Source organism: Gobio gobio, assembly GCF_949357685.1.
Source record: "Gobio gobio genome assembly, chromosome: 12".
Classification (NCBI taxonomy): domain Eukaryota; kingdom Metazoa; phylum Chordata; class Actinopteri; order Cypriniformes; family Gobionidae; genus Gobio; species Gobio gobio.
In genome coordinates, this window is record NC_137105.1 from 8163045 (window position 1) to 8188162 (window position 25118).

Below are 25118 nucleotides of genomic sequence, written 5' to 3' on the forward strand. Positions count from 1 at the left end.
TCAGGTATTTGCGTTGGGGCTTGTTTAGTCACTTCCGTTACGGGCCCTTCCTGTACACACAGTTATTATGCTACTATGGTGAAGACTGTGTTGCTAATCTTTATTAGACAATATCAATATTCATAAAAGACAAGCCTTGGCTGTTGAAATCCAACACCGTTACGTCACCGACACGCAATTAACATATGCGAGTAAAGCCTTTAGCATTGGAGAGTTTGCGAGATGGGCGGCACAATCTAATTAATATTCATGAGCCCGGCCTTTGTCGTAGTAGAATACTGGGCGGGGCTTTCTCCAGCTTGCCCACCTGGACAGGAGATCTGTTTCACTTTCCAAAAGGAAAATCCTCGGGAACGCATTCAGGTGAGTGAAATAATTCATATTTTACTACATTTGGACTATTATACAGCCTAGCTGTTTCCTGTTTCGTTTGCTCTACGCTATTTTATTGGATAAAATTTATTCAAATGAGTTTTAAAGATGCTTGATAAAGTAGATATGCATATCCATTAAAGAAAGAGCCTATGTTTTATATCATGGAATTAGTGAAAAACGAGGGATCATATGCATTTCAAAACATTCTGTACTCTTTCCTTTGGGTAAAGTAAGAAATTCAGGTCTTTTCTGAGGTAAATCTATGCAGATATATTCCTACATGTGCTAATTTATATCACTGTAGTTCGAGATATTTGACACTTCTGTAATGTTTGTAATAGTATATTCTTTCATTAATGGTTTTAAATGACATTTGTAGCATTTCAGTTACAGTAGGCTATGGGTTATTCAGTTACTTTATGGTTCTTTGCAGATTAAAAAGTTCTTGATGTTCCTTCAGATCTGCATATTGTATCTTCTATAATGACTTAAATGTCCTACTTGTTTATATCTGAATTCAAGTGTTACACTAGGGAGGTGTAAATTCTTGTTTTCTACGCCTGTGGATGTTAACCTGCTCGCTTACCAGGTTTGCCCTGGGGCTGCAAAATAGTTGTCTTATTTCAGAGAGTGTTTTATCTCTAATCTAGCCAAACATCTCGCTCTCCCCCACCCTCCTTAGTGAACATGGGCAGACCTGATCTTTCAAAATAGCAATATTGAGAACTCGTACAACTTGTAAAAACATTACTGCTTTCCCATCTTGAGTCACACAAAAAGATCTGTAAAGTCTTGGATTGTGTAGTTTACACAGCAGATCTTGACTCTGTGTTTTTGTGTGTAAGACCTGGGCTTTGTTGTTTATTGATGTGTAACCCAACAGACAGCAGGATGGTGGGTTTGTGTGGTTCGTTCTGTTGTTTCTGCCTGTGGTCTTGCCTCAGCTTGTCAGGAATTTTAAGCTGAAGTCTCCCTTGTTCTGTAATCACATCCCTCCTCCACCCTAGTTCTCTGTATGTCACTCCCTCTGGTGAGCACTGTTTTAGTAGATGTTGTCATTAGAGACATTAAAGGAATAGTTCACCCAAAAAATAAACTTCTGTCATCGAGTGTGTTCAGGGGTTTTCAATTCAAACTCCATAAAAGGACAAAAACACCATCAAACAATCCGTACGTCATGTGCGCTCATATTCAAAATCTTAAGAAGCCATACAACAAAAGTGGTATATTTATGATTACAAAAAAAAACATAGGAGTACTATGTATAAGTACTGATTTTGTGTAGCCTATATGTAAACATAGACTTACATCAAAAATAGAAGGTTTACCCCTTGTTTCATTTATTCTGTATAACTGTAATGCTATATAAAACATTTTCTTGACTAATCGATAATAAAACAAATAGTTGTAAAACTTTACAATAAGGTCTCATTTGTAGTTAATGCATTAGCAAACATAAACTGACAAGTATTATTTATTAATCTTTGTTAATGTTAGTTATGGTAACACTTTACAATATGATGACATTAGTTAATACATTAATAAATACTTTTGTTACAGTATTTAGTAGTCTTGGTAACACTTTAGTTTATGGTCCAATTCTCAATATTAACTAGTTTCTTATTATCATGCATATTACTTGGATATTGAATGTTTATTACTTATTAAGCACATATTAATGCCTTATTCTGCATGACCATATTCAACATTCCTAATCCTACCCAATACTTAAACTTAACAACTACATTACTAACTATTAATAAGCAGTAATTAGAAGTGTATTGTGGCAAAAGTTAATAGTGGTAATTGGACCCTAATCTAAGTTTGACCTTAGTCTTTGTTAACATTAGTAAATAAAAATACAAACTGTTTATTGTTAGTTTATGTTAGCTGTGGTTCATTATATAATATTAACAGATATTAACACTTTTTGATTTCAATAATGTATTAGAAAATGTTGAAATTAACATTAACTAAGATTATTAAATGCTGTAGAAGTGTTCATTGTTAGCTCGTTTTAACTAATGAGACCTTATAAGTGTTACGAGTGAAGTAAACACACTTTTCAAGCAAAACATAAAAAAATAAACTTTTTGGTCTGTTTTCAAATCATAAAACAAGAATATGCTGTTTGAAATGAAAAAAAAAAGTATTGCGACATAATAACTTTAATAGTTTCCTGGATCGGACTATATCATGTGCCTGTGGGGGTTAGTAACTGTTTCTGTGTTTGTCTGTGATTTGATTGCAGGCAGAATCATGGCCACATCCACGGTACACTCCTGGGAGCTCACCATCCAGGTGGACCAGCGCGAGGGAGACGAGGGCATGAAGTTTAAACTGCGGGTCAAGGGGGATCTCCACGTCGGGGGTCTCATGCTCAAACTTGTGGAGAAGATCAGTGAGTAATTCGGTTGAAGAACCAACACAGGAGTATGAACACGAATCGGCCAAAGCACAAAGAATGTTGAATTATGAATGGGAATTGGAATGACAGGAAGAGAAATTTACTAAATTGTAATTTAGTCACACGTTTTTTTTTTTGGACAAAAAATCATTTGGTATATTATTATTTATACCTTGATATGTACAATACATTTTTTTCCAACTGATGAAGATATTTCAGTACTGTCAAAAAAATTGACACACTCACAGAGTAAAATTTTGCATACAGCGATTAATCACATCTAACATAAGTTTTTGTTTAATTAATACATATATATATGTGTGTGTGTGTGTGTGTGTGTGTGTATATATATATATATATATATATATATATATATATATATATATATATATACTGTATATTATTATATTTATATACCAGTACTAGACTTTTTAGTTTTTGTTTACTTAATAAATGTATATATATATATATATATACATATTAAGTAAACAAAAATTAAAAGTCTAATATATATAAATATATATATATATATATATATATATATATATATATATATATATATATATATATATATACTCTTATACACACACACACATATATTATGTAAGCAAAAACTTTTATGTTAGATGCAATTTTTCACGATTAATAGATTTGACAGCACTAATATATCTTATTAAACTAAATATTGACATCTATCAATTATATAATATATTGATTAAATTAAAGTATTCTGGTATATTATGTTTTTTCCTTCTTAGTAAATAAAACGTAAGTTAATTTATGAAATATTATGAAATAATATATAAATTAAAAACAGTTGTAGGTCACACTTCAAACATTGATTATTCAAATACTTATATATATATAAATGGAAATACTTCATATTTTGTGTGTATGATAACATTTTATGGGTAATTCATACTAAAAATTTTTTTATAATAATACAACACTTCATTTCATTTTAACTGCTGTTTTGTTGCAGCCTCTGTTTGCTATTTTAATACAAATTCAGGATTTTAATTTGGATTTAAAAGGGGTTCTGAAAAGCTTAACGCTTTTTAAGAACATTTCCAAAGCTCTTTAAATTAAGAATTGTGTTTAGCAAGGTTCTAATGGGTTGAAAAGTCAGTCAGAGATTATGGGAAACCCCTGTTAAAAAAGAAACAAAGGAACGAAAAACGAAGTAATCTGGATCCCGCTCAAGTACAGTTCTAGAGTCCTAAACACTGGTTGAAATGCACAGGTACGCCCAATGTTTGCCTTGCGTACCTTTGTATAGCCTCGTGCTCAGAGCTATTGTTCTTTGACTCAGGTGTTGTTTGCCGACGCAGGGTCTGAAGTTCACTGTGTGACTGTGTCAGCCAGAGAGACGTTAGCAAAACATCCTGCTTTCCATCACCCAGTAATTACTATGCTTTGCCATGTAGGTCTTTTATTGGAAATGGTCATTCATGAATCTGTTTATAGTCAACGTAATAGGTGTATAGTACAGGCACCCCAGAATTTCTCTAGTAGGTAATTACAGGGGTGAGTCAGAGGATGATCACTGTGGAGGATGAAGGAAATGTGAGTAAAAGAAGAATCATCAAGGTGAATTTGTCGTGTCATCAAACAAGCCTCATGCTGCTTGTATTACTCAGTGGCAACTGGTTTATGTCGTGGTTGTAGTTTAAAGGGGTCATAGAATGACATTTTTGTGCAAGTTAATATGATTCTTTAGTGTCTAAATGAAAAGTTTGTAATATACTTTAATTAAAAATTCTCATTAGTATTGTAAGAAAACACTCAATTTACATGGTCAAAACCAGCTCAGTTTTTAGCAAGTCATTTCAGTGTATGTGACTTTAAATGATAATGAGCTTTGCTCACCCCGCCCCCTCTGCTCTGTGGGGCGTTTGGTTCGACCCGACACAACACCACAACACATGTGGAGGGTTGCCTTGACAACATTTGAGGGTATATTTTCGAGAAATAATGGCAACGGGAGTCTCTGAAGACACATCTGAGCAACCTTATCATTTTGAACCGGAGTCGGACCAGGAACAGATGACGAACCCATCGAAGTTCGAACAGGACGTTTCTGAATGGTTGGTTAACGTCATGTCATTTTGATCTATCTTTGTACTGGCAGAGTAGCGTAGTTGCTATGTGTTTACTGATGTGTTAGTTCATTGACAGATTGATGTTATGTTATAAGATTTTTTTTTTTTACATTACTTCTTAATCAGTAACAGACACCGTTATAAACCATGTACAAAAGTAAGCTTAGTGTAGTGTTACCACGTTAACTTTATCACCCGAGTACACAGTTTGTAATAACAAACATAACGCGTTGTTCATTATAAACGTGGGATTATGAATTATATTGAGAACGTCATAAACAGAAAGCATGCCGTAATGTAACTTACCCTGTAAACATTAGCCTCATTCATCGTGAAGCGTGCAAGCGATTTACAAAGATTAATATAAAGGTTAATAAAACGTTACACTCAGATCTTCGATCTTCCTGAGGTGCAGCAGGAACACGATCCTTTTTTCAAGAGCAGCTTATTAGCAAAACCTGCTTTATACTGACGCTCGTTTATAAAGCAGTCTGCTGAGAAATGATTCGCGCAAACATTGACGTTGATCGGGGGGAATATTCCCTTCTAAAACAAAACTCAGCACTGCAGCCACTGGGTCTTCAGCAGTTCGGATTTAGGAACATCAAAATGACTGCTGTGTTCGTTATTACACCCAACAACACAACACCAAAATCGCTTAGACGCCATTCTGCTCCAGAGTATCAACAATGGCGGACTGATGACAGCTCGCTCAGGGCGGGTCTGTGTTGAAACGCTGCTGTCAATCAACAATCTTAGGAGGGGCGTACACCGTGTAACGTCACACGGTCGGACGGCTCGATTTGAGACAGGGGAAAATATATAAGGAGATTAAAAAAAAACACTGGATCTATTTTTATCAATATAGGATGGTTGTGTACAGGCACTGCCAACACACATTTCCGTATAATCAACTTGTAAAAGTGCATGTACCATTCTATGACCCCTTTAACTACACATTAAACCACTCCACAGAAATACGTTCCAGTTCAGCTCTTTAATAATAATTTCCTCAAAGTCCTATACTAACATGTGCAAAGTAAAATTACAAATAAAAATGCAAATAACAGTATTATTTAAAAACTATTATTTTCATTTTGTAAATATCTCTTTTTTTCAGTTTTCATTTCAATTTATGTTTTAGCATTTTTTGTTGAGTGCTTTTTGTTATTATTTTTTATACATAATGTATAGCTTTAATTTATTTTTAAGTTAGTTCATTTTAAATATTTAATCTTATATTTGTATTTTATTTTATTTAAACTTTGTCAACAATTTTTTAAGTTTTACTTAGCAATACCATTACTCAAAATTTAACACAATTATAAATATTGACCTGTTTAAACTAAAAGCTCATTTGAAATTGGTGTTTTAGGGCTTTACCCTAACTTTTCCGCATAAACTCAAAAAGTACCAAACTTAACCCAAACTTAAAGCCTTGCTTGACTGTCTGGATGAGATGAAGGCCTGGATGGCATCTAGCTTTTTACAGCTGAACGAGTCTAAATCTGAGGTGGTGATCTTTGGTCCGTCGAAGCTTGCCGAAAACACCTCACCTGGGCCCTTTAGCCACTAACGTCACCACGCAGGCGAGGAATCTTGGGGTGATATTGGATTCTGAGCTAAAATTCGATAGACAAATTAATGCTGTGGTTAAAGATAGTTTCTTTCAATTGTGGAGCATTGCCAGATTGAAGAGCTTTTTGACTTTTAAAGATATGGAGACTGTGATTCATGCTTTTATCTTGTCCAGACTGGATTATTGCAATTCTTTATATCTGGGGATGTCAAAAAATTGGCCAGACTGCTGACTGGCACGAGGAAACGCTCTAGTATATCTCCTGTACTGGCCTCCCTGCACTGGCTCCCTGTTGACTTTAGAGTGCAATATAAGGTCTTATTAATGGTTTTTAAAGGATTACATGGTCTTGCTCCAGAGTATATTTCTGGTCTGTTACAACATCACTGTACGGCCAGACCTTTAAGATCGTCGCAGAGTCTCCTTTTGAGTGTTCCTAAATCTTGGTTGAAGACTAAAGGAGATTGTGCTTTCTCTGTGGCAGCGCCACGCCTCTGGAATAGCCTTCCTCCGCATATTTGATCATGTGACTCGTTAGAATCAGAGCCATAGAAAAAGAGAGTTGCGACACTCTTTGATTTCGCCGCCACGCGGTCACAGGGTTCATAGAGCTCTCAATAGTTCCAAACAACTCCGCGCTGTCAATCTGTTTGAATAGGATTAAACAGGACAGACAGCAGTTTCACTATATTTGCAGCAATTTCTGGTAAATATTAACACAATATGTGCATCGACTAGGCTTTACAGTAGCATTTTATTCTGGACAGAGATAAAGAAGAGATAACGTTAATGTTTTTTTTTTTTAGTGATCTGGTTATTTTATTTGGGTTCATGTGAGTGCATGATTTTACAGCGTTGAGTGTTGTAGCCTATCACAGGCATTTCTGTTGAAAATAATGACCAATCATATGTTTAATTTACCAGGAATGAGAATCCATATCACATAAGTTTTATATAGTCTCAAAACGCTGAATGAATTTTAGTGCAAGTTTACATTTTACACAAATCTTCCCATTATCCACAAATCCTCTCATCACAACAAACAAAGCACAGAGACGATTTAAATAAAGATTTATTGTGAAGTTTAGTCAGAAGTTTTTGTTTTTCATGAGGCTTTGCGATTTTCCCTACAATTAGCCCAATTATTTAACGCTTCAGTACAAATAAAGTAACAAAAATAGATATTTTTATGTTATAATAGTGATTTGATAATCTATAAAAATGCATAAAAAAAGAGAATAAATGGCTAATGAGCCAATAAGTTTTCCTCTTCCGCCATCTACTTAGTGATAATTTATTTTATAATTAAAATGTTGTTAACGTCCGAATGTTATGATTCTCACATAAGCATACTCAACAGGTGAATATAAATGAATGATTCTAGCATATACAGAATTTAAACCAAGAAAGAAGTTTTAAATAGTGTTTAAAAAAACTACACTGTATCAATATCACCTTAAAATAAAGTGTAACCTGTTTTCCTTTTCAGCCTTTTCATTCAAATAAATACATGTAATAGAACAGATGTTTTACTTTGTAATTTCTTTTATAATTTAAATGTTGTTAACGTCCGAATGTTATGATTCTCACATAAGCATACACAACAGGTGAATATAAATGAATGATTCTAGCATATACAGAATTTAAACCAAGAAAGAAGTTTTAAATAGTGTTTAAAAAAAAACAGGGCAACCAATTTAATTCAACTCTTTTTATCCAGGCGTTATTCATATTCATTATTCATAGGCGTCATACGTTATTCCTTGAATGGGCTACTTCATAGAAACGCTTTCGACAGAAAGATCTCAGAGAGACTAAAAACTGTTGAAATATGACAGATAGCATCTGGATATAGTAGCTGCCGCAGTGCTGCTCACGTTATCTAACTGCAGTTATAGTCTTAACATTTTAACTTTATTATATAACAATAAACATTAACTATAACGCGCTTCATAAAATACCACTTCTATTCCTGAGAGGTCAACTAATGCCATAAAATCTCAAAATATGCAGTAATTTCATCAATTTGCCAGCGAGTGTGCTTGAGATACACTGAAATGAATGGGGTTCAATGCTGGAACTACTGGTTGTTCGGAACTATTGGTCGCTCCATGACACGCTTTACTTCAGCATTCCTCAGTTCAGTCTATGGGAGTATCATAACTCTGTTTTTCAGCGGCTCTGGTTAGAATGTTTTAAATCTGTGTTGAAAACACATCTCTTCTCTCTTGCGTACAACTGCCCATAAGGGCTGGGAGTTTGAGAAGTGACTAGTATTGTTTGTATTGTCAATTGTTTTATTATTAGTAATGTTGAGAGTGTAAAGCACTTCGGTCAACTTATGTTGTTTTTAAACGTGCTATAAAAAATAAATGTTGATTTGATTTTCCGGTATTACTTTATTTGTTTACACTTTATTTTTTAGGTGTCCTTGTTACAGTGTAATTATACACTTAAGTGCTGAGTAATATTAATGAACAATGAACTTACTATAGGGTTAGGATTAGGGTTTGGTTTAGGGTTAGTTGGATGTAATTATGTAGTTATTGTAACTACATGTAACGTGTATCAAAGACACTGGAAAATAAAGTGTTACCCTTTATTTTAAGGTGACGTTGTTACACTTGTTACATGTACTTAGTGTAGTAATAACAGCAAATTATGCATAATTACAAGTAACTAACCCTAAATCAAACCATAACCTAAACCCTATAGTAAGTGCATTTAGTTCATTAATATTAAATGTACTTGTTTGTAACAATGTCACCTTAAAATAAAGTGTAACCTGTTTTCCTTTTCAGCCTTTTCATTAAAACAAATACATGTAATAGAACAGATGTTTTTATAGATACCATGATAAAGTAATAAGAAATGTTTTGCAACAGTGACTGTCTGCTCCTTCAAAGACTTTTGATACACAAAGACGGTGCACTCCTATTACTATAGCCTGTGTCCCAATTCAGAGGCTGTGGCATTTGAAGGATGCAGCCTCTGAATTGGGACACAGCTTATGAAGGTCAGAATGAGCAATGCACACTATGGCGAAATGAGTCCGCCTTCTAAATAAAAGAGGCAATCACTGATTGGGAAAGTCAGCAGATTATGACTGCTCTGCTTATGACTGGAGTGCATTAGGAAACACATTTTATGAGACGGTTGTTGTCAGATTTCATTGGGGATTTCAAATATGATATTTAATCGTAAGCTTTGTGAACAGCTTTGGAGAATTCGATGTTTCCCCATTTAAAGGGATGGCAATAGCTGCCTGATCGGTGTTTCAAAAATGGCCGCAGAGTGAAATGACTTGCCATAAAGGGACTTTGTCTCTTTTTAGGTATCAAAAGGTTTATACTATCACAAAAATCTGTTTCACTGTGGAGCCCTGCTGTTGGGCTTTATATGTGTGTGTGTAGAGATAAATGTCATCAGAGCCTTGTCTCAGACTCATGTTCTCAGAGTATGATGTTCTCTTTGTGTCAGAGGCTCCTCAGGACTGGTCCGATCACGCCATCTGGTGGGAGCAGAAGAGCTGCTGGCTGCTGAAGACACACTGGACTCTGGATAAGTATGGAGTCCAAGCGGATGCTGACCTGCGCTACACTCCACAACACAAACCCCTCTGTATCCAGCTGCCCAACATGAAGACCATCAAGCTCCCTGTTAGCTTCTCTGGTGTGGTCTTCAGAGCCGTGGCTGAGATCTGCAAAGCACTCAGTAAGTTATATTATAAAATATTATTAATATAATATTGCATTACAATCCTATTGCATATGAATTACATGAAAAAGAAATAGGGTTAATTCGGTATAAATGGGAATTTTTTTCCAGTCATCTCAATGGCAAAAGGAAGCAATTTACCTGAATTCACCTAAATGTGTAAAATGATTGAATATACTGTAATATTAATAGAGATTTGTGTTATTTCGTCATTTAGATACCACATCAACTCCCTCAGACACTTATTAAAAACAAACATTTATGATTAATACTTTTAATTGAACCTGATACTAGATCTGGGTTTTTAAAAACAATACCAAATTTACACGGCAAAGGTGGCACAGAAACACTTCTGAAGTGGCAGTTAGGTGTCTTTACGCAGACTGTTCTTTGCATTTACGCAACCATTTTAACTGCTTATTGTTATACTAGGGGCTGAGGTGGATCAGATCAGTCATAATTTAGTCTGGCTTTTATGCTGCATTGCATCTTTACACTGAATTTTGAGCAGGCACAAAACAGCCTTAACTCAGCTGTGTAAAGATGCCTCTGTACAACTATATGATTTCTGAAGGATCATGTCACATTGAATACTTCAGTAATGGCTGATGAAAATTCTGCTTTGCATCACATAAATAAATTATATTTTAATGTATTTATTTTGAAGGTATTAAAATAGAAATCCATTTTTTTAAATTGAATTAATATTTAACAATATTCTTTTTTCCCTGTATTTTTTATCAAATAAATGCAGGCTTGATAAGCATAAGAGACTTCTTTCAAAAACATTAAAAATAGTAGTGTTTACAACTTTTGACCAGTACTGTATATTCATGAATTTACAATTTTCTTTTCTTTTTTTACAATTCCAGTTAATTCATTTTCACATGAAAAAAATGCTGTGTTTTTTTCCATTATTTACTTCTGCACATTTGTTGATTCTAAACTAAATTACAGTCAAACCTAAATTTATTCAGACACCTTCAACATTTTCTCACATTATCACAGTTTATTTGCTATACTTTAGAAAATGGTAATAAAATATGACAAGAACTCAGAGTGTCAAATTCATCTTGATAATGTCAGATAACAGAAAGGTATGTAATGGATTACAATCAACCAATCAGCTGTCAACTGTTAAATTTAAGTACACAATTAGATAAAACCAATTTAGGTCAACAAATGACCAAGCAATGCTTCATTTTGTGTGTAAAAGGGTGTAAAAGGGCACATTAGCAATTCAAGAAAAAACACTTCAGTCAGGTCAAAGTGTCTGAATCATTTTGGTCCCAAATTTGTATCAATTTTACAGGTAGTCTGTATAATTTTTGGTTTGACTGTATGTGTTTTCTGTCTTGGTTCACAGACATCAGAAGATCTGAAGAACTTTCTCTTCTGAAACCACTAGATGAACCAAAGAAGAAAAAGAAAAAAGACAAGGGTGCAGAATCAGCCATTGATGAGATATTAAACATGGACATCGCCAGCGGAATGGCGGGAGGTATTTATTTGCTGCAAATGGCCATGAGGATACTGCTTTTTTTGTGGATATTTTTTTATTACATAACGATAAAAAATACATTCATATAAATATACATTCTTAGACTGTTATCAATACATTATTTTTTCTTTCAAAAATAAATAAATACCAACTAAATTCTAAAATAAAATAAATAGGTCAATAAAGTTTACATTTCAGACTAAATGCTCAGTGATTATAAAAGCATTATGCATTTACGCTTCCAGATAAAAAATCTTATTATAAAATAAAACATATTTTTATGAATGAATATTTCCTTTTGTACAAGTTTTAAACACTTTAATATGCATTTTTGTTTTAGAAAATACTGTAGATTGCTTCTAGATAATTAGCAACAGTTGTGTTTGGATAAATGTGTAAGTTTTAAACAAATAATAATTTACATGTTTACATTTATACTTTCTACAGGAGGACTTGGTCTGTACAGTAAAACTATGACTCCGACCTATGACCCGGAGAGCGGTTCTCCTGCATCATCCACCAGTCTGTGGTTCGGAGATAGTCCCCTGACGGCCAGCCAGCCCAACCTTCCACCGGAGGAACTGGCCAAACTGTACAAGCCTCTTACTATGGATGATAAAGCAGCCATTAATGCTGGGTAAGAGAAAGACACAGACAGGCACATTTACTTACCATTCAAAAGAAGTCTCTTATGTTCACAAGGGCTGCATTTATTTAAAGTAAAACAGTAATATTGTGAAATATTATTACAATTTAAAATAACTGTTTTCTATTTTAGAATGTAATTTATTCATGTGGTCAAAGCTGAATTTTCAGCATCATTACTCCAGTCTTCAGTGTCATATGATCCTTCAGAAATCATTCTAATATGCTGATTTGCTGCTCAAGAAACATTTCTGATTATCATCAATGTTGAAAACAGTTGTGCTGCTTCATATTTTGCGGAAACCGATACATTTTGTCAGGAATCTTTGATAAAAAAGAACAGCATTTCATCTTTTGTAGCATTATAAATGTCTTGACTGTCACTTTTCATTAAATTAAGCAAGGCTACTTTAAATAAAAGTAGTAATTTCTTTCAGCTTTTGAATGAAAGTGTTCGACCAAGAATAGAGACCTTCAATGTCTTTATTAATAGATCTTCATACTTCAATTTATTTCTAAAATATGATTGGACATTCATTCAACAGCGTTCAGCGCCGTTACAATAGCCACGCACCTTCTTGCATTGTTTATAACTATTTACTATTTTTAAATGTATATATAATTTTTTTACAAATTTATTGAACATTTATTTTAGCATATTGCAGTTTCTACTGTTTTATAAAAGCTCTATTTCATTGAATTCCCAGAAACATCCATTTACTATGGTAAAGTCACAGTAGCACACGCCTTGAATAACTCATTGCTTTAAAGTTGGCATGAAACGGAAGTTGTGATAGTCATTTCTACACTCTTGTGACGTTTATCTAAGTGAAACGGCTTCTCGAATGAGCAAAAATGTAAGGCGGCTTGATTTTGTCCATCAGGAATTGATTGGATGGCTGGATGGTTGTGGTTTGCTATTGGTTGATCTCATGTGAGTGACAGGTTGTCCTGCCCTCACAGCAGTAAACACGTCATCAGAGAAAAGAAGAGATGTCACTGCAAAATGGAGGGGAGGTTTTTTTTTATTAAAGATTATGAGGCACATGAATTTAAAAAAAAAGTGCACGGATAAATAATTTATAATAAAAACTGCAATATTCCACACAAAAAAAAGAATTGTCATGTTGACTTTATATATTGCTGTATTTATTGGTATTTTAACTAAGATGTTGATCTGCAGGTGGCTGGATTCCTCTCGCTCGCTGATGGAACAGGGAATTCAGGAAAACGACAGACTCCTGCTGCGATTCAAGTACCACTGCTTCTTTGACCTCAACCCAAAGGTGAGAGACCTATTCCTTTAAATTATACCACAATATATATAAGAGGACTTATTATGCTTTTTTACATTTTCAACTTACTTTAGTGTGTAATGTTGCTGTTTGAGCATGAAAAAGGTCTGTAAAGTTACAAAGCACAAAGTCAGTCTAAAGTAGGGTTGGGTATCGTTTTTCTTTTTTTTTTGATTACCGGTGCCAAACCGATACTTTTAAAACGGTACCGGTGCCTGAACCGATACTTAAAAAAAGAAAAAAAAAGAGCCACAAAACGAAGTGGATGAGATTAAAGAATGGCTTTTTATTACAAGTTTAAAGTATACTTAAATATATAAATATAAATAAATACAAAACACAATTTACTTAACAAATTCACAATAAAACTAGCCACCTAACCCAACTACAACAGGCCTAATTTAACTCTAGATAACAGTTACAGCAATAACAGCAGTAGTCTGTATTCTTGGTCTGCTACAAACCAGCTTCAAGGTTCAGCATTATTTTCAGAAATATGACCATATTCTCTGGCTAAATATTTTAGAACATCACCTTATTGTTTCCATGGCTTCGCGTCATGCTTCTCACATGACAAACAGCTGCCACAATAGTGCTGTATGACAGCTCAGCTGTATTTCACTTTTTCTTTTTTATTAAAAATATTCACAAACTTGCTAACTATGTAATGAACTATCTGATGTTCTGATTTTCAAATATGTGTGAGTGAATCTGTGTTAGTTGATCTATACTGAGCGATGGGTGCCACCATGTTAGTTTGCGCCTCAGAGAATCGGATCTGTCGGATTTACATCACGTAACTTATCCACGTCTCACAAAATACATGAAAGTAAGTGACCGCTGAACTGGGAGAAGAATAGAGTAAACTTTAGTTTACTAAATAATGTGTATCTGAAATGAATAAAACACGTAGTCAAGTTATAACTGTCTGAAAGGATTGTTTTTGCCGCTCCCACAGACATCAGTGTGTGTTTTTGCTAGTACTTATGTGCATTTAAATGTCTGAAACCTCAAATAAACATTATGTGGTTGAAAACACTGAATTGCTGTGATATGTCACGAGCGCTGAGGGTTGTCTGTCTCTGACTGGACGCCAGCCAAAGCACGTTTGAATTTAAGTGGCACCGAAATGAGGCACCGAAATCTGCGTTCTGATTCGGTCCGGTACATACCGGTTACCGGTACCCAACCCTAGTCTAAAGGGAGTTATTCTATAAGGGCCAGATTTACTCAACAGGGCAAATTAGCATGAGAGCACAATCCCATAAAAGTGCTGATGGTAGTGGAAAGTTCGGCAAACTAAAGGACACAGGGGACAATCCAACGCTCTCCATTGACTTTGTATTGCGTGAGGCTGCCTCCGTGTCATTTCTGACTTATTACAAAAAATAGAACAATGTCTAAAAGCTGATATGTGACAGGGTGTACAGCAAACAAGCTAATAAACACATAACTTGATGTTTATAAGTTGTCGACCCAAAAAAAACGAGCGTTTAAGGAGACAAAAGTGGATAAAGGCAATAAGATGGATGCCTCAGCAGGAAGAATGGGTAAATTTGGGGATCCGGACACTCAGTATGCCTATGTGTGCAGTAAATATGTTGTCACTATTAAGTCCAATATCCAAATGTCAGTTTTATATATTATATTTCCTGTCGCTGATTACGTTCCCCTCCAGTGGGTGTACTTCTCAGTGTAATATAACATGTCGCGCTCTGTCTCAATGGCCTGTATCTACTTTTGTGTCCTTGAACACTCATTTTTTGGGTCGACAGCTTATAAAAACTTCTGTGTTTTTTAGCTTGTTTGCTGTACACCTTTTCACATTTCAGCTTTTAGACATTGTTGTGTTTTTGTTATAAGTCAAAAATGACAAGGAGGTCACTTCACGCAATACAAAGTCAATGGAGACGGTTTGATTGTGTGTGTGTGTGTGTGTGTGTGTGTGTGTGTGTGTGTGTGTGTGTGTGTGTGTGTGTGTGTGTGTGTGTGTGTGTGTGTGTGTGTGTGTGTGACACAAACAAAATCAAGACTTTGTAAAAGGCATAATATAGCCTCTGTAAGATGTTTATGGACGACAACGTTAGATGGCCTGATATGTCTAAATTAGCAATGGTCTTTTTCTTCTTGTAGTATGATGCAGTGAGAATCACACAGCTGTACGAACAGGCCAGATGGGCGATACTGCTGGAGGAGATCGACTGCACTGAAGAAGAGATGCTCATGTTTGCATCTCTGCAGGTACAGGACACCTGTTCTCAGCTCCCCAGCTCACAGGGAACGTTATGGCTTAGAACTTAGTTCTGGCAAAGTTCTCTCAAAGTTATGAGCAAACAATCTTCCAGTAATGTAAAAAAAAAAAGTTCATTCAGAGTTATCGGGTCTTTAAAAACGTTCTCAAAATCATCAAAATGGTATTATACATAATGCATTGAAAAAATAGATGTTCATCTAACATTTTTTTTAAAGCTACTTCTTGTATCAGAACGTTCAGAGAACATTCACAAGTAACGTTCCCATAATGTTTGTAAAATTATAGAATGTAATTTTCCCTTAATGTTTGCATAACCAAACAATTTTTTTAATCATTTAAAACAATAGATGTTTTGAACTTTCTGGGGTTGGGGGGGTTGATGTGAACTTAGAACATATTTTTGGGTAATTTCTACTTATTTCTGAGTTCCAGAGAGCAAGAAAAGTTATGCAGACAGACATTCACTATCTAGCTCCACTATCATAGGTTTTATTAATATTTTGTATTTTTGTTTATTTTTTCTGTTTTCATTTTAGTTAGTTTTAGGTTTTTTCATGTTAAGCTACATGAATAAAAATGAGAAATATGGTTTTAGTTTTCGTTTACTATAATAAAACTGATTGGCTCATCCGACAAGAATGCTCTAACATATAGTATTTAGCGTCATGACATATCTCGAATGGTGTTGAGTAACGGTCAATTCTTTAGCGCCATCCTTTCTCACCTGAAGCTATGAGATAACTTACTTCGAGGACAAAGGATGTGACATTCCACATTCCACAACACAAGATAGCGTTCAGTTACGCAGTGAGGTAAAGTGTAGGTGAACATGGCACTAATAAACCAAACTGAAGTATCTGTATCTGCACATAGTCAGACATACACTGAGGTTTTGTGCTGTAATCTATGTCTATAATCAGTGTGAGGTGGGAAAATCTGTTTTGAATGCAGGATGATGATATACATGCCTGAACAAAAAACTAAACAGAATATCAGATGACAGAATAATGCTTGCACAGATATTTTCCCGCCGTTTAGCACATTATTTGTTTCTAAAATGATTGATTCAAACACCTGCCTCATGCATTATGTCCATTGAATTTGTGCATTTGTGAGGTTAGCATGTAGTAAAGTTTGTAATCTACTTCATTAGTTATTTACTAAGAACTCTCCATTAAAACGCTATTTATATGTACCAATATTTAAAGGAGAAATTTATACATTTTCAGTCTCTTGAACTCTATTATTGACTAACCAAAATGAGTTATGGGTGCTGTTTTTTGCAATGCATCTTAATTGGTGTTTCAGATGTAAAATGATTGAATCTTTTCCAGTATCACATCTGTAAACTGACCTTGTCAACGGAACCACTGACCAATTCCAATGAACCAGAGATTGATGAAGTCGAGGCTGCGCTCTCAAACTTAGAATCCACCCTGGAAGGACGGAACGCTGATAAAATCCTGGTATCTGTGATTTTTATGATATTATGATTAGATTTTCTTCATAAAGATGTTAGCTGACTGATATTAGGTTACCTGGTATAGTAGATAGTTTATGATATCTGGAATGAATCTGGCTGATATTTAAGCTTGTTTATATATTACTGTTCATAATTTTGGGGTCAGTAAGAAATTAAAACTTTAATCCAGCAAGAATGCATTAAATTGATAAAAAGTGACAGTAAATACATTTATGGCTGTTTTTTAAACTTTCAATTCACCAAAGAATCCTGAGGAAAAATGTATCACACCTTCCACAAAAATGTTAGCATTGATAATAAAAAAAAGAATGTTTCTTAAGCAAAAAATTAGCCTATTAGAATGATTTCTGAAGGATTGTGTGACACTGAAGACTGGAGTAATGATGCTGAAATTCAGCTTTGATCACAGGAATAAATTGCATTTAGAAATATATTCAAATAGAAAAAAATGTTTTAAATATTTCATAATTTTTTTATCAAATAAATGCAGCCTTCTTTCAAGACTTCTTTCAAAATGAAAGGAGTTAGTAATGTATGAATATTAACTTGTGCTTTTCTTTCCAGGAAGATATCACTGATATTCCAAAGCTGGAAGATAGACTTAAACTGTTTAGGTGAGTTTAAGGTTATTAAAATTGTTCAAGAAAAATAAATCAACTTACTATTTCAGTGTAAAAGTGTAGGATGTTACAGATTTTTCTTTGAAAGCAAAGCAAATTATTAACAAATAATCTTTTGAAAAATGGTTTATTTGAGGTGTAAAAAGGACATGTTATTCAAAACAAATCTTAGGACTATGATACAGATGAGAATACAATAATGTCAATTAGATGCATACCATGGTACTGGATGATAGCATATTCATATACCATAGTTCCATGTGCAAAACAGTACTTTTTGCTACCTTTTTTTGGCAGTAGAACTAAAATGCTCAGTGACATTTGTGTCTAGATCTGCAATAACTATACAGTGCATATTTACTTACCTGTTCATTTCTTTGCTCTACAGGCCCAAACGATTGACGTTAAAGCCGTATAAGGAGTACTGGTTTGTTTTTAGGGACACCACCATTTCTTATTTCAAAAACAAAGAGTCTGCCAATAAAGAGCCCATTGAGCAACTCCATCTACGAGGTGAGCTACCAATCAGAGAGAAGATCATTCATTTTAATATAGCCCATGCTTTAGCGGGATAATCCATATCTATAATCATACAGGGTGTGAGGTGATTCCTGATGTCAACGTCACCGAGAGGAAGTTCGGCCTTAAGCTGTTATTGCCAGCAGCTGACGGAATGAACGAGGTTTATATTCGCTGTGACAATGTGAGTTTTATACTTGTGTTTTACATGCAGATTTTGGCACACGTGTCTTTTTACTTTTTATAAAGTAAACGGTTATATTGTTATGAATATTTCATGATGAATTTAGGCTACTTGATTATAAGTTTTTAGAAAGTTTGTGTTAAATTGTCAAATATAAGGCATCAGGCATCTCTCAACCATCATTGTATTTCATTGCATTATATGCTTGCTCCCTACAATTGATAAATTAAAGTTTATTTTGAGCAAAATACAATAATATGCTAATACAATATACATAGAAAAATATAATAGTTTATATATATACATATATGTATACATACATACATACATACATACATACATACACATACACACACACATATACTACATATATATATATATATATATATATATATATATATATACATACATACATACATACATACATACATACATACATACATACATACATACATACATACATACATACATACATACATACACATACACACACACACACATATACTACATATATATATATATATATATATATATATATATATATATATATATATATATATATATATATACATACATACATACATACATACATACATACATACATACATACATACATACATACATACATACATACATACACACACACATACATACATACATACACACATACATACATACACACATACATACATACACACATACATACATACACACATACATACACACATACACACATACATACATACACACATACATACATACACACATACATACATACACACATACATACACACATATACTACATATACACATATATACACACAAAATTTACACATATAATGCTTGCTCGAAAGGGAGTGGAAAGAAGTAGAACTTATTTACTCCCACCCCCAATTAATTCCCTTTTATTACACCATATAGCTGCTGTCATTGTCTTTTAAATTACTAATCATTTATGTGATATTATTATAATTTATATACAAAATACCCAATTACATTATGACCATCTCAATAAATACAATAATGCAATGGAATAATCCTCATTATCATAAACATTCAAATATGTCCCGGTATTTATAATAATCATGTAATATATAAAATATGACCATATCGTATTAAACTGTTAGATCACAGTTTTATAATAACATCAATAACAATAAGGACAGTAATAGTAATAACAATCTCCACTACATAATAATAACAAGACATAATTACCAGTGCTAAGACTAAATTAATAGAGCAATTTTGTTGTAAATTACAGTATAGTGGTCATGTATATCAAATAATATCATTATTATTATTTTCTCTCTATTATTTACTATCTATGTAATCATATTCCGCTCTGTTATAATTATATCACCATTTATATTATAAATATAAATAATAAGAACAATCACCCCATAATTAAAACTAAAGACCTTTGATCATAAAACTAAGCTTTAGTATCATATTATTAAGACGTATTATTGGGAGAAACAGAGTGACAACTGTATTTTATATGCATTTTTTGTAATTAGTCTGCTGTACTGATTTGAAACATTTGAATTTCATCTTATACTTTTTGGCCATATAAATAACGATAACTGCACCAAATTGCATATTTCTGCTCAGTTTGGGCCTTTGAGTAAAATGTATGGGTTTTTTTTCCCTCCTCAAATATAAATTCTCATTATAAGAACCTGATGTATCAAATATGAAACAAAACAAAACAAATGCAAACTGTTTTCAGAATTCAAAAAAAATATTTTGTATAAAGGTTCAATAAACTACTCTATATCTGTAGTCAATTTAAACTAGTTTATACATGAATGTTCAAAAGTTTGGGGTCAGTAAGATTTTTATTCAGCAAGGATTTATTTAATTGATCAGAAGTTTCAACATTGATAATAATCATAAATATTTCTTGAGCAGCAAATCATCATATTAGAATGATTTCTGAAGGATCATGTGACACTGAAGACTGGAGTAATGATGCTGAAAATTCAGCTTTGATCACAGGAATATTTTTTAAATATATTAAAATAGAAAACAGTTATTTTACATTGTAATAATATTTCATAATATATATGCATATAACGACTTAAAAATAGATTTTTCGGACTATTATTTCATATTTCATATATTTCATATTTCATATACGTCTTTACAGGCTTAAATTACAATCAGAAGCTTTATGAGCATTTAAATTGAGGGGTTTGCATTTATTTGTTTGTTTTTTCTGCTAAAAATAAATGCAAACAGGAAACGCAGTACGCCAAGTGGAAAGCTGCCTGTATTTTGGCCTCTAAAGGAAAGACGATGGCTTACAGCTCGTACCGCACCGAGGTGAAGAACATCCAGTCGTTCCTGCAGATGAAGAGTCTAGCGCCCCCTCCTGGCCAGGCAGCGCCTGACGTAGAGTCCATGGAGATGAATGCCGAGTGCTTCGTTTCTCCCCGATATGCAAAGAAGTACAAGACCAAACAGGTGAAATTACAGTCTCGACACAGAATGGAAAGGATATGGCTCGTTTTCACCATGCCATCACATCATTTGTTATTTGAGATCTGTTACAGTAATAGCAAATGTATATTTATTCTATTCTTCTTCTTATTTTAGCTGACCACACGACTCTTGGAGGTCCATCACAATATTTCCCAGCTTTCCCTCATGGAGGCTAAAATGCGTTTTATCCAAGCTTGGCAGTCCCTGCCTGAATTTGGCATCAAGTACTATATCGTGAGGTAATTTTGCTGAACAACAGATTGATTTGTGCAATGCATTTTTAGGGACATACTAAACCTGAGTATGGTTTTGAGCCCTTCAACCATGAATTATGATTAAGTTGTGTATTAAAGGTCCCATGGCATGAAATTTTCATTTTATGAGGTTTTTCAACATTAATATGAGTTCCCCTAGCCTGAATATTGTCCCCAAGTGGATAGAAATGTTGATCGGTGTAAAACCGAGTTGTGGCTGTCTTTCTCTGCCTTTGAGAAAATGACAGGCCAGACTAGCCAATCCTGAAGTCTCCTGGTTTGACGTCCAAGCAGGCACGGTTTCCTCCCTTTCCTCCGCCCAGAGAATCTGGCACGCCCATGCAAACGCTCGTCGAGAGATCATTGCATCATTGCTTGTGAACGAGTGAACGCTGGCAGTTTCTCAGTGTTTGGATGTACAAATGAAAACAGAAGTCTTTTTTCAGTTCCTTCTGATCTGTGATCAGTGATTTCTGATGTGTAGCTAATTATTTATTATTCGTGCACACAATGCGGCTTCTCTCTCCCGACAGAACGGTGTTTTCGTGTTTTATATCTTGTGAGTCAGTGTTTTTGTACGTCCTCGTCGCGTCTATCGGTTCTAAAATGTGCATACAGTCATGAGTTTCTGCTCAACATCAGCAGAGATAAACCTCACACACGCCGAAGCTCGGCCTTCAACATCCCCGACCCACAGTACTGCATCTGGCCCACAGCGGAGGCACCAAACGCGGCGTGAGATTAAGCAGAAGGGGGGTAAGCTTGAGCATATCCGGGCTAGCCAGCCTAGCCCCACAATAAACTGGATTACATCCGATTACTGCTGTTGTGTCTTTGTTTGCGCTGTGTACTCAACGCGCGTCACTGACGCTTTTATTTTATTTTAAAAATAATGCTATTATCAACACTTACTTTTAACTCGTTCATCTCGACAGCTGTAATGGTACTTTGCATGTGTTACAAAGTTGGTAGAATAATGATGAAGAGACGGACTCGGTGTGACTGTTTATTCAGAACTCTCAGATACAAACACAATAAACTCGCGCTGACTGACAGCGCTCTCATAACTCAGTAGTTACTATAAATAACTTTGTTAGCAATCGCTGAGCTCAGTCTCTGATACATTAGTGATGTCCGGTTCGCGAACGATCTTTCTTTTGAACCAGTTCTTTTTAGTGAACCGAATCAGTTCACCAAATCGGACTGAATCGTTCTAAACGGTTCGCGTCTCCAGTCAGCGCTGATCCATAATTTACTAAAGTTACTAACTTTCTGACATGAGTGACAGTCCCTCCGACTAGAAATAGACTAATAACCTAAAGTATATGCTGTAACTAAAACAGTTCAGACATGCTGAGAACTGATGTGAAGTGAACTCAGGTCCATCCGTCTCCCTGGCAGACTCGTGCCTGCTCGTGCCTCGATAAACCACGCCCCCTCCGCTCATATAAAATGCAAAGATGTCAGCCAATCACAACAGTGGGTGTTTTTACTGAAGTCTCACAGCAGACACGCCTCTTGAAGCAGGGCATTCAGCCACAGGGCAAACAGCAGTATAGACAAAATGCCTTTTATTTCTAAATTATGACATTTTATGATGTAAAAGTCATACTAACAATATAAGTACAGCTCAGGAAACATTATAAAATAATAGAAAAATGCCATGCCATGGGACCTTTAATGAAGTTCAGTTTTTCTAAAGTTAAACGAGTTTACATCAAAATGTCTATGCTTTTTTTCCTGAAAAATTTAAATCAAGTTGTCTTTCCATTTAAAGTGAAATATTTTAAGGTGTACTTTTGTTTTCATTGAGTGTGTCGACTGAAAAATCTGAAAATAGCCTACATAAATTTCATTGTGCAGTCAAATTTTGACTTTGTGTCAATTTCATAATTCATATAAACAGATTCTGTACAGCTGTTTGTACAAAACATGTACTCACCGAATCATTCAAGCATACAAGTTTTTTCTAACATAAATTAGACATCAAATTTCCAGTGCCATATTGTCAAGTAATTTTGCTGAACAACAGGTTAATTTGTGACTGGTATTGCTCAGGGACTTTTCTAGGCCTTGGGTTTTTGAGTCTTTCAACCATGAAATGTGATTCAAATCTTAGGTTTCTTTGAAGTTGTGCAATGAGTGCTTTTTACAGTTCAATTTTTCAAATAATAAGTGAGTTTACATTAATACATCATCAAAATGTCCAAGTGCATTCGGCTTGTTTTTAAAAAATATATTAAAATTGGGATTTAATAGTGTTGTCCTTCCATTTAAAGGTTCCATTTCAATTGTAATTTTGTTCTCATCGAATATGTCCACCTTCATTATGAGGTCCACTTTGGACTTTTTGTCAGTTTCATAATCAAGCACTGACCATTTTTGGTGCTTGAAATGTAATATCCAGATACTTCACAGCTGTTTGAGCTAACTATATGGTCACTGAATCATTCAAACGCATGCTGAAAATGAGAAATTAGACATAATGTTACCTTCAGGTAATTTTGCTGAACTACAGATCAATTTGTGCCTGGTATTACTCATGTCTGTCTATGGTTTTTGAGCCCTTTCATCATGAAACTTTGTCTTTTGCGTGCCACAGATTCAGAGGGAGCAAGAAAGACGAGCTCCTGGGAGTTTCCTACAACAGGCTGATCCGCATTGACATATCAACTGGTTTGCCTGTGACCACCTGGAGGTTTTCCAGCATTAAACAATGGAACGTCAACTGGGAGATTAAACAGGTGAATAAAATGCTTCAAACTACCTTTGTAACCTGCGTGGCTGGTGCAAACATGACTTTTTTTGAGTGTGTTTATTCGTGTTACAGGTGGCCATTGAGTTTGACCAGAGCGTGTCCATTGCGTTCTCCTGCCAGAGCTGCGACTGCAAAGTGGTTCACGAGTACATCGGAGGATACATTTTCCTTTCAACGCGCTCAAAAGACCAGAATGAAACATTAGATGAAGAACTCTTCCACAAACTCACGGGAGGACAAGACTGACCTCACGTCAACACGGCAGGACTCTGACATGGCCCTTAGGGGTGCAGGAAAACAAGTTGTATAGTGTTTTTTCAATTTGCCAAAGTTGTTTTATATTTGTATTAAGACACACACAAGCCTTGTGCTCAAAAGAGAAAATAAATCAGATTATTCAATCCATATTTTGGATCTGAAACAAAACATTTGCTGACTCTTTTGTTTTTGCATCTGAACAATATGCATCATTTACGGTGCACATTTCCATCCATGAATTTGTATAATAGATAAAGAGTATGATTACGGTGGAGTTTGGCTTTAAATGAGTTTGCTAGTTTACCATTGTACCATTTTCTTTGAAGTTATGTACTAATAAAGTGTTTTTACAGTTCCGTTTTTGAATGTTAAATGAGTTTACATTAAACGCATCACCAAAATGTCTTGGGGCTTTTGGCTTGTTTTCTGGAAAAAAGAAAAAAAAAAATCCTTTTTATTTTATTTTTTTATTGTTCCTTTATTGTTTTAATGTAATTTTGTTTTCTTTATGTTGGCTGGGAAATCATAAAATAGTCTAAATAAATCTTCACTTCCATTATGAGGTCCAATTTTGACTTTTGTCTGAATTTCATAATTAATACTGATAATTTAGCATACTTGATTTGGAATATTTGGTGTTTTATTTATGTTTGTACGAACTATATAGTCAAACGTGTGCTGAA

The 25118-nt window shown here is 34.5% G+C and overlaps 1 protein-coding gene across 1 annotated transcript; it reads left to right on the forward strand.

Annotated features, from left to right (window-relative positions):
• Window positions 1-317: 317 nt before the first annotated feature.
• fermt1 (FERM domain containing kindlin 1) lies at window positions 318-25002 on the forward strand. Its single transcript, XM_079830342.1, has 15 exons — window positions 318-363; window positions 2627-2776; window positions 9944-10177; window positions 11547-11681; window positions 12129-12318; window positions 13510-13612; window positions 15755-15862; window positions 17210-17341; window positions 17923-17972; window positions 18367-18491; window positions 18575-18681; window positions 20923-21147; window positions 21280-21404; window positions 24022-24163; window positions 24250-25002. The coding sequence occupies exons 2-15, from the start codon at window positions 2635-2637 to the stop codon at window positions 24421-24423; spliced, it is 1992 nt and encodes a 663-aa protein (XP_079686468.1). The 5' UTR covers window positions 318-363; window positions 2627-2634; the 3' UTR covers window positions 24424-25002.
• Window positions 25003-25118: the final 116 nt, after the last annotated feature.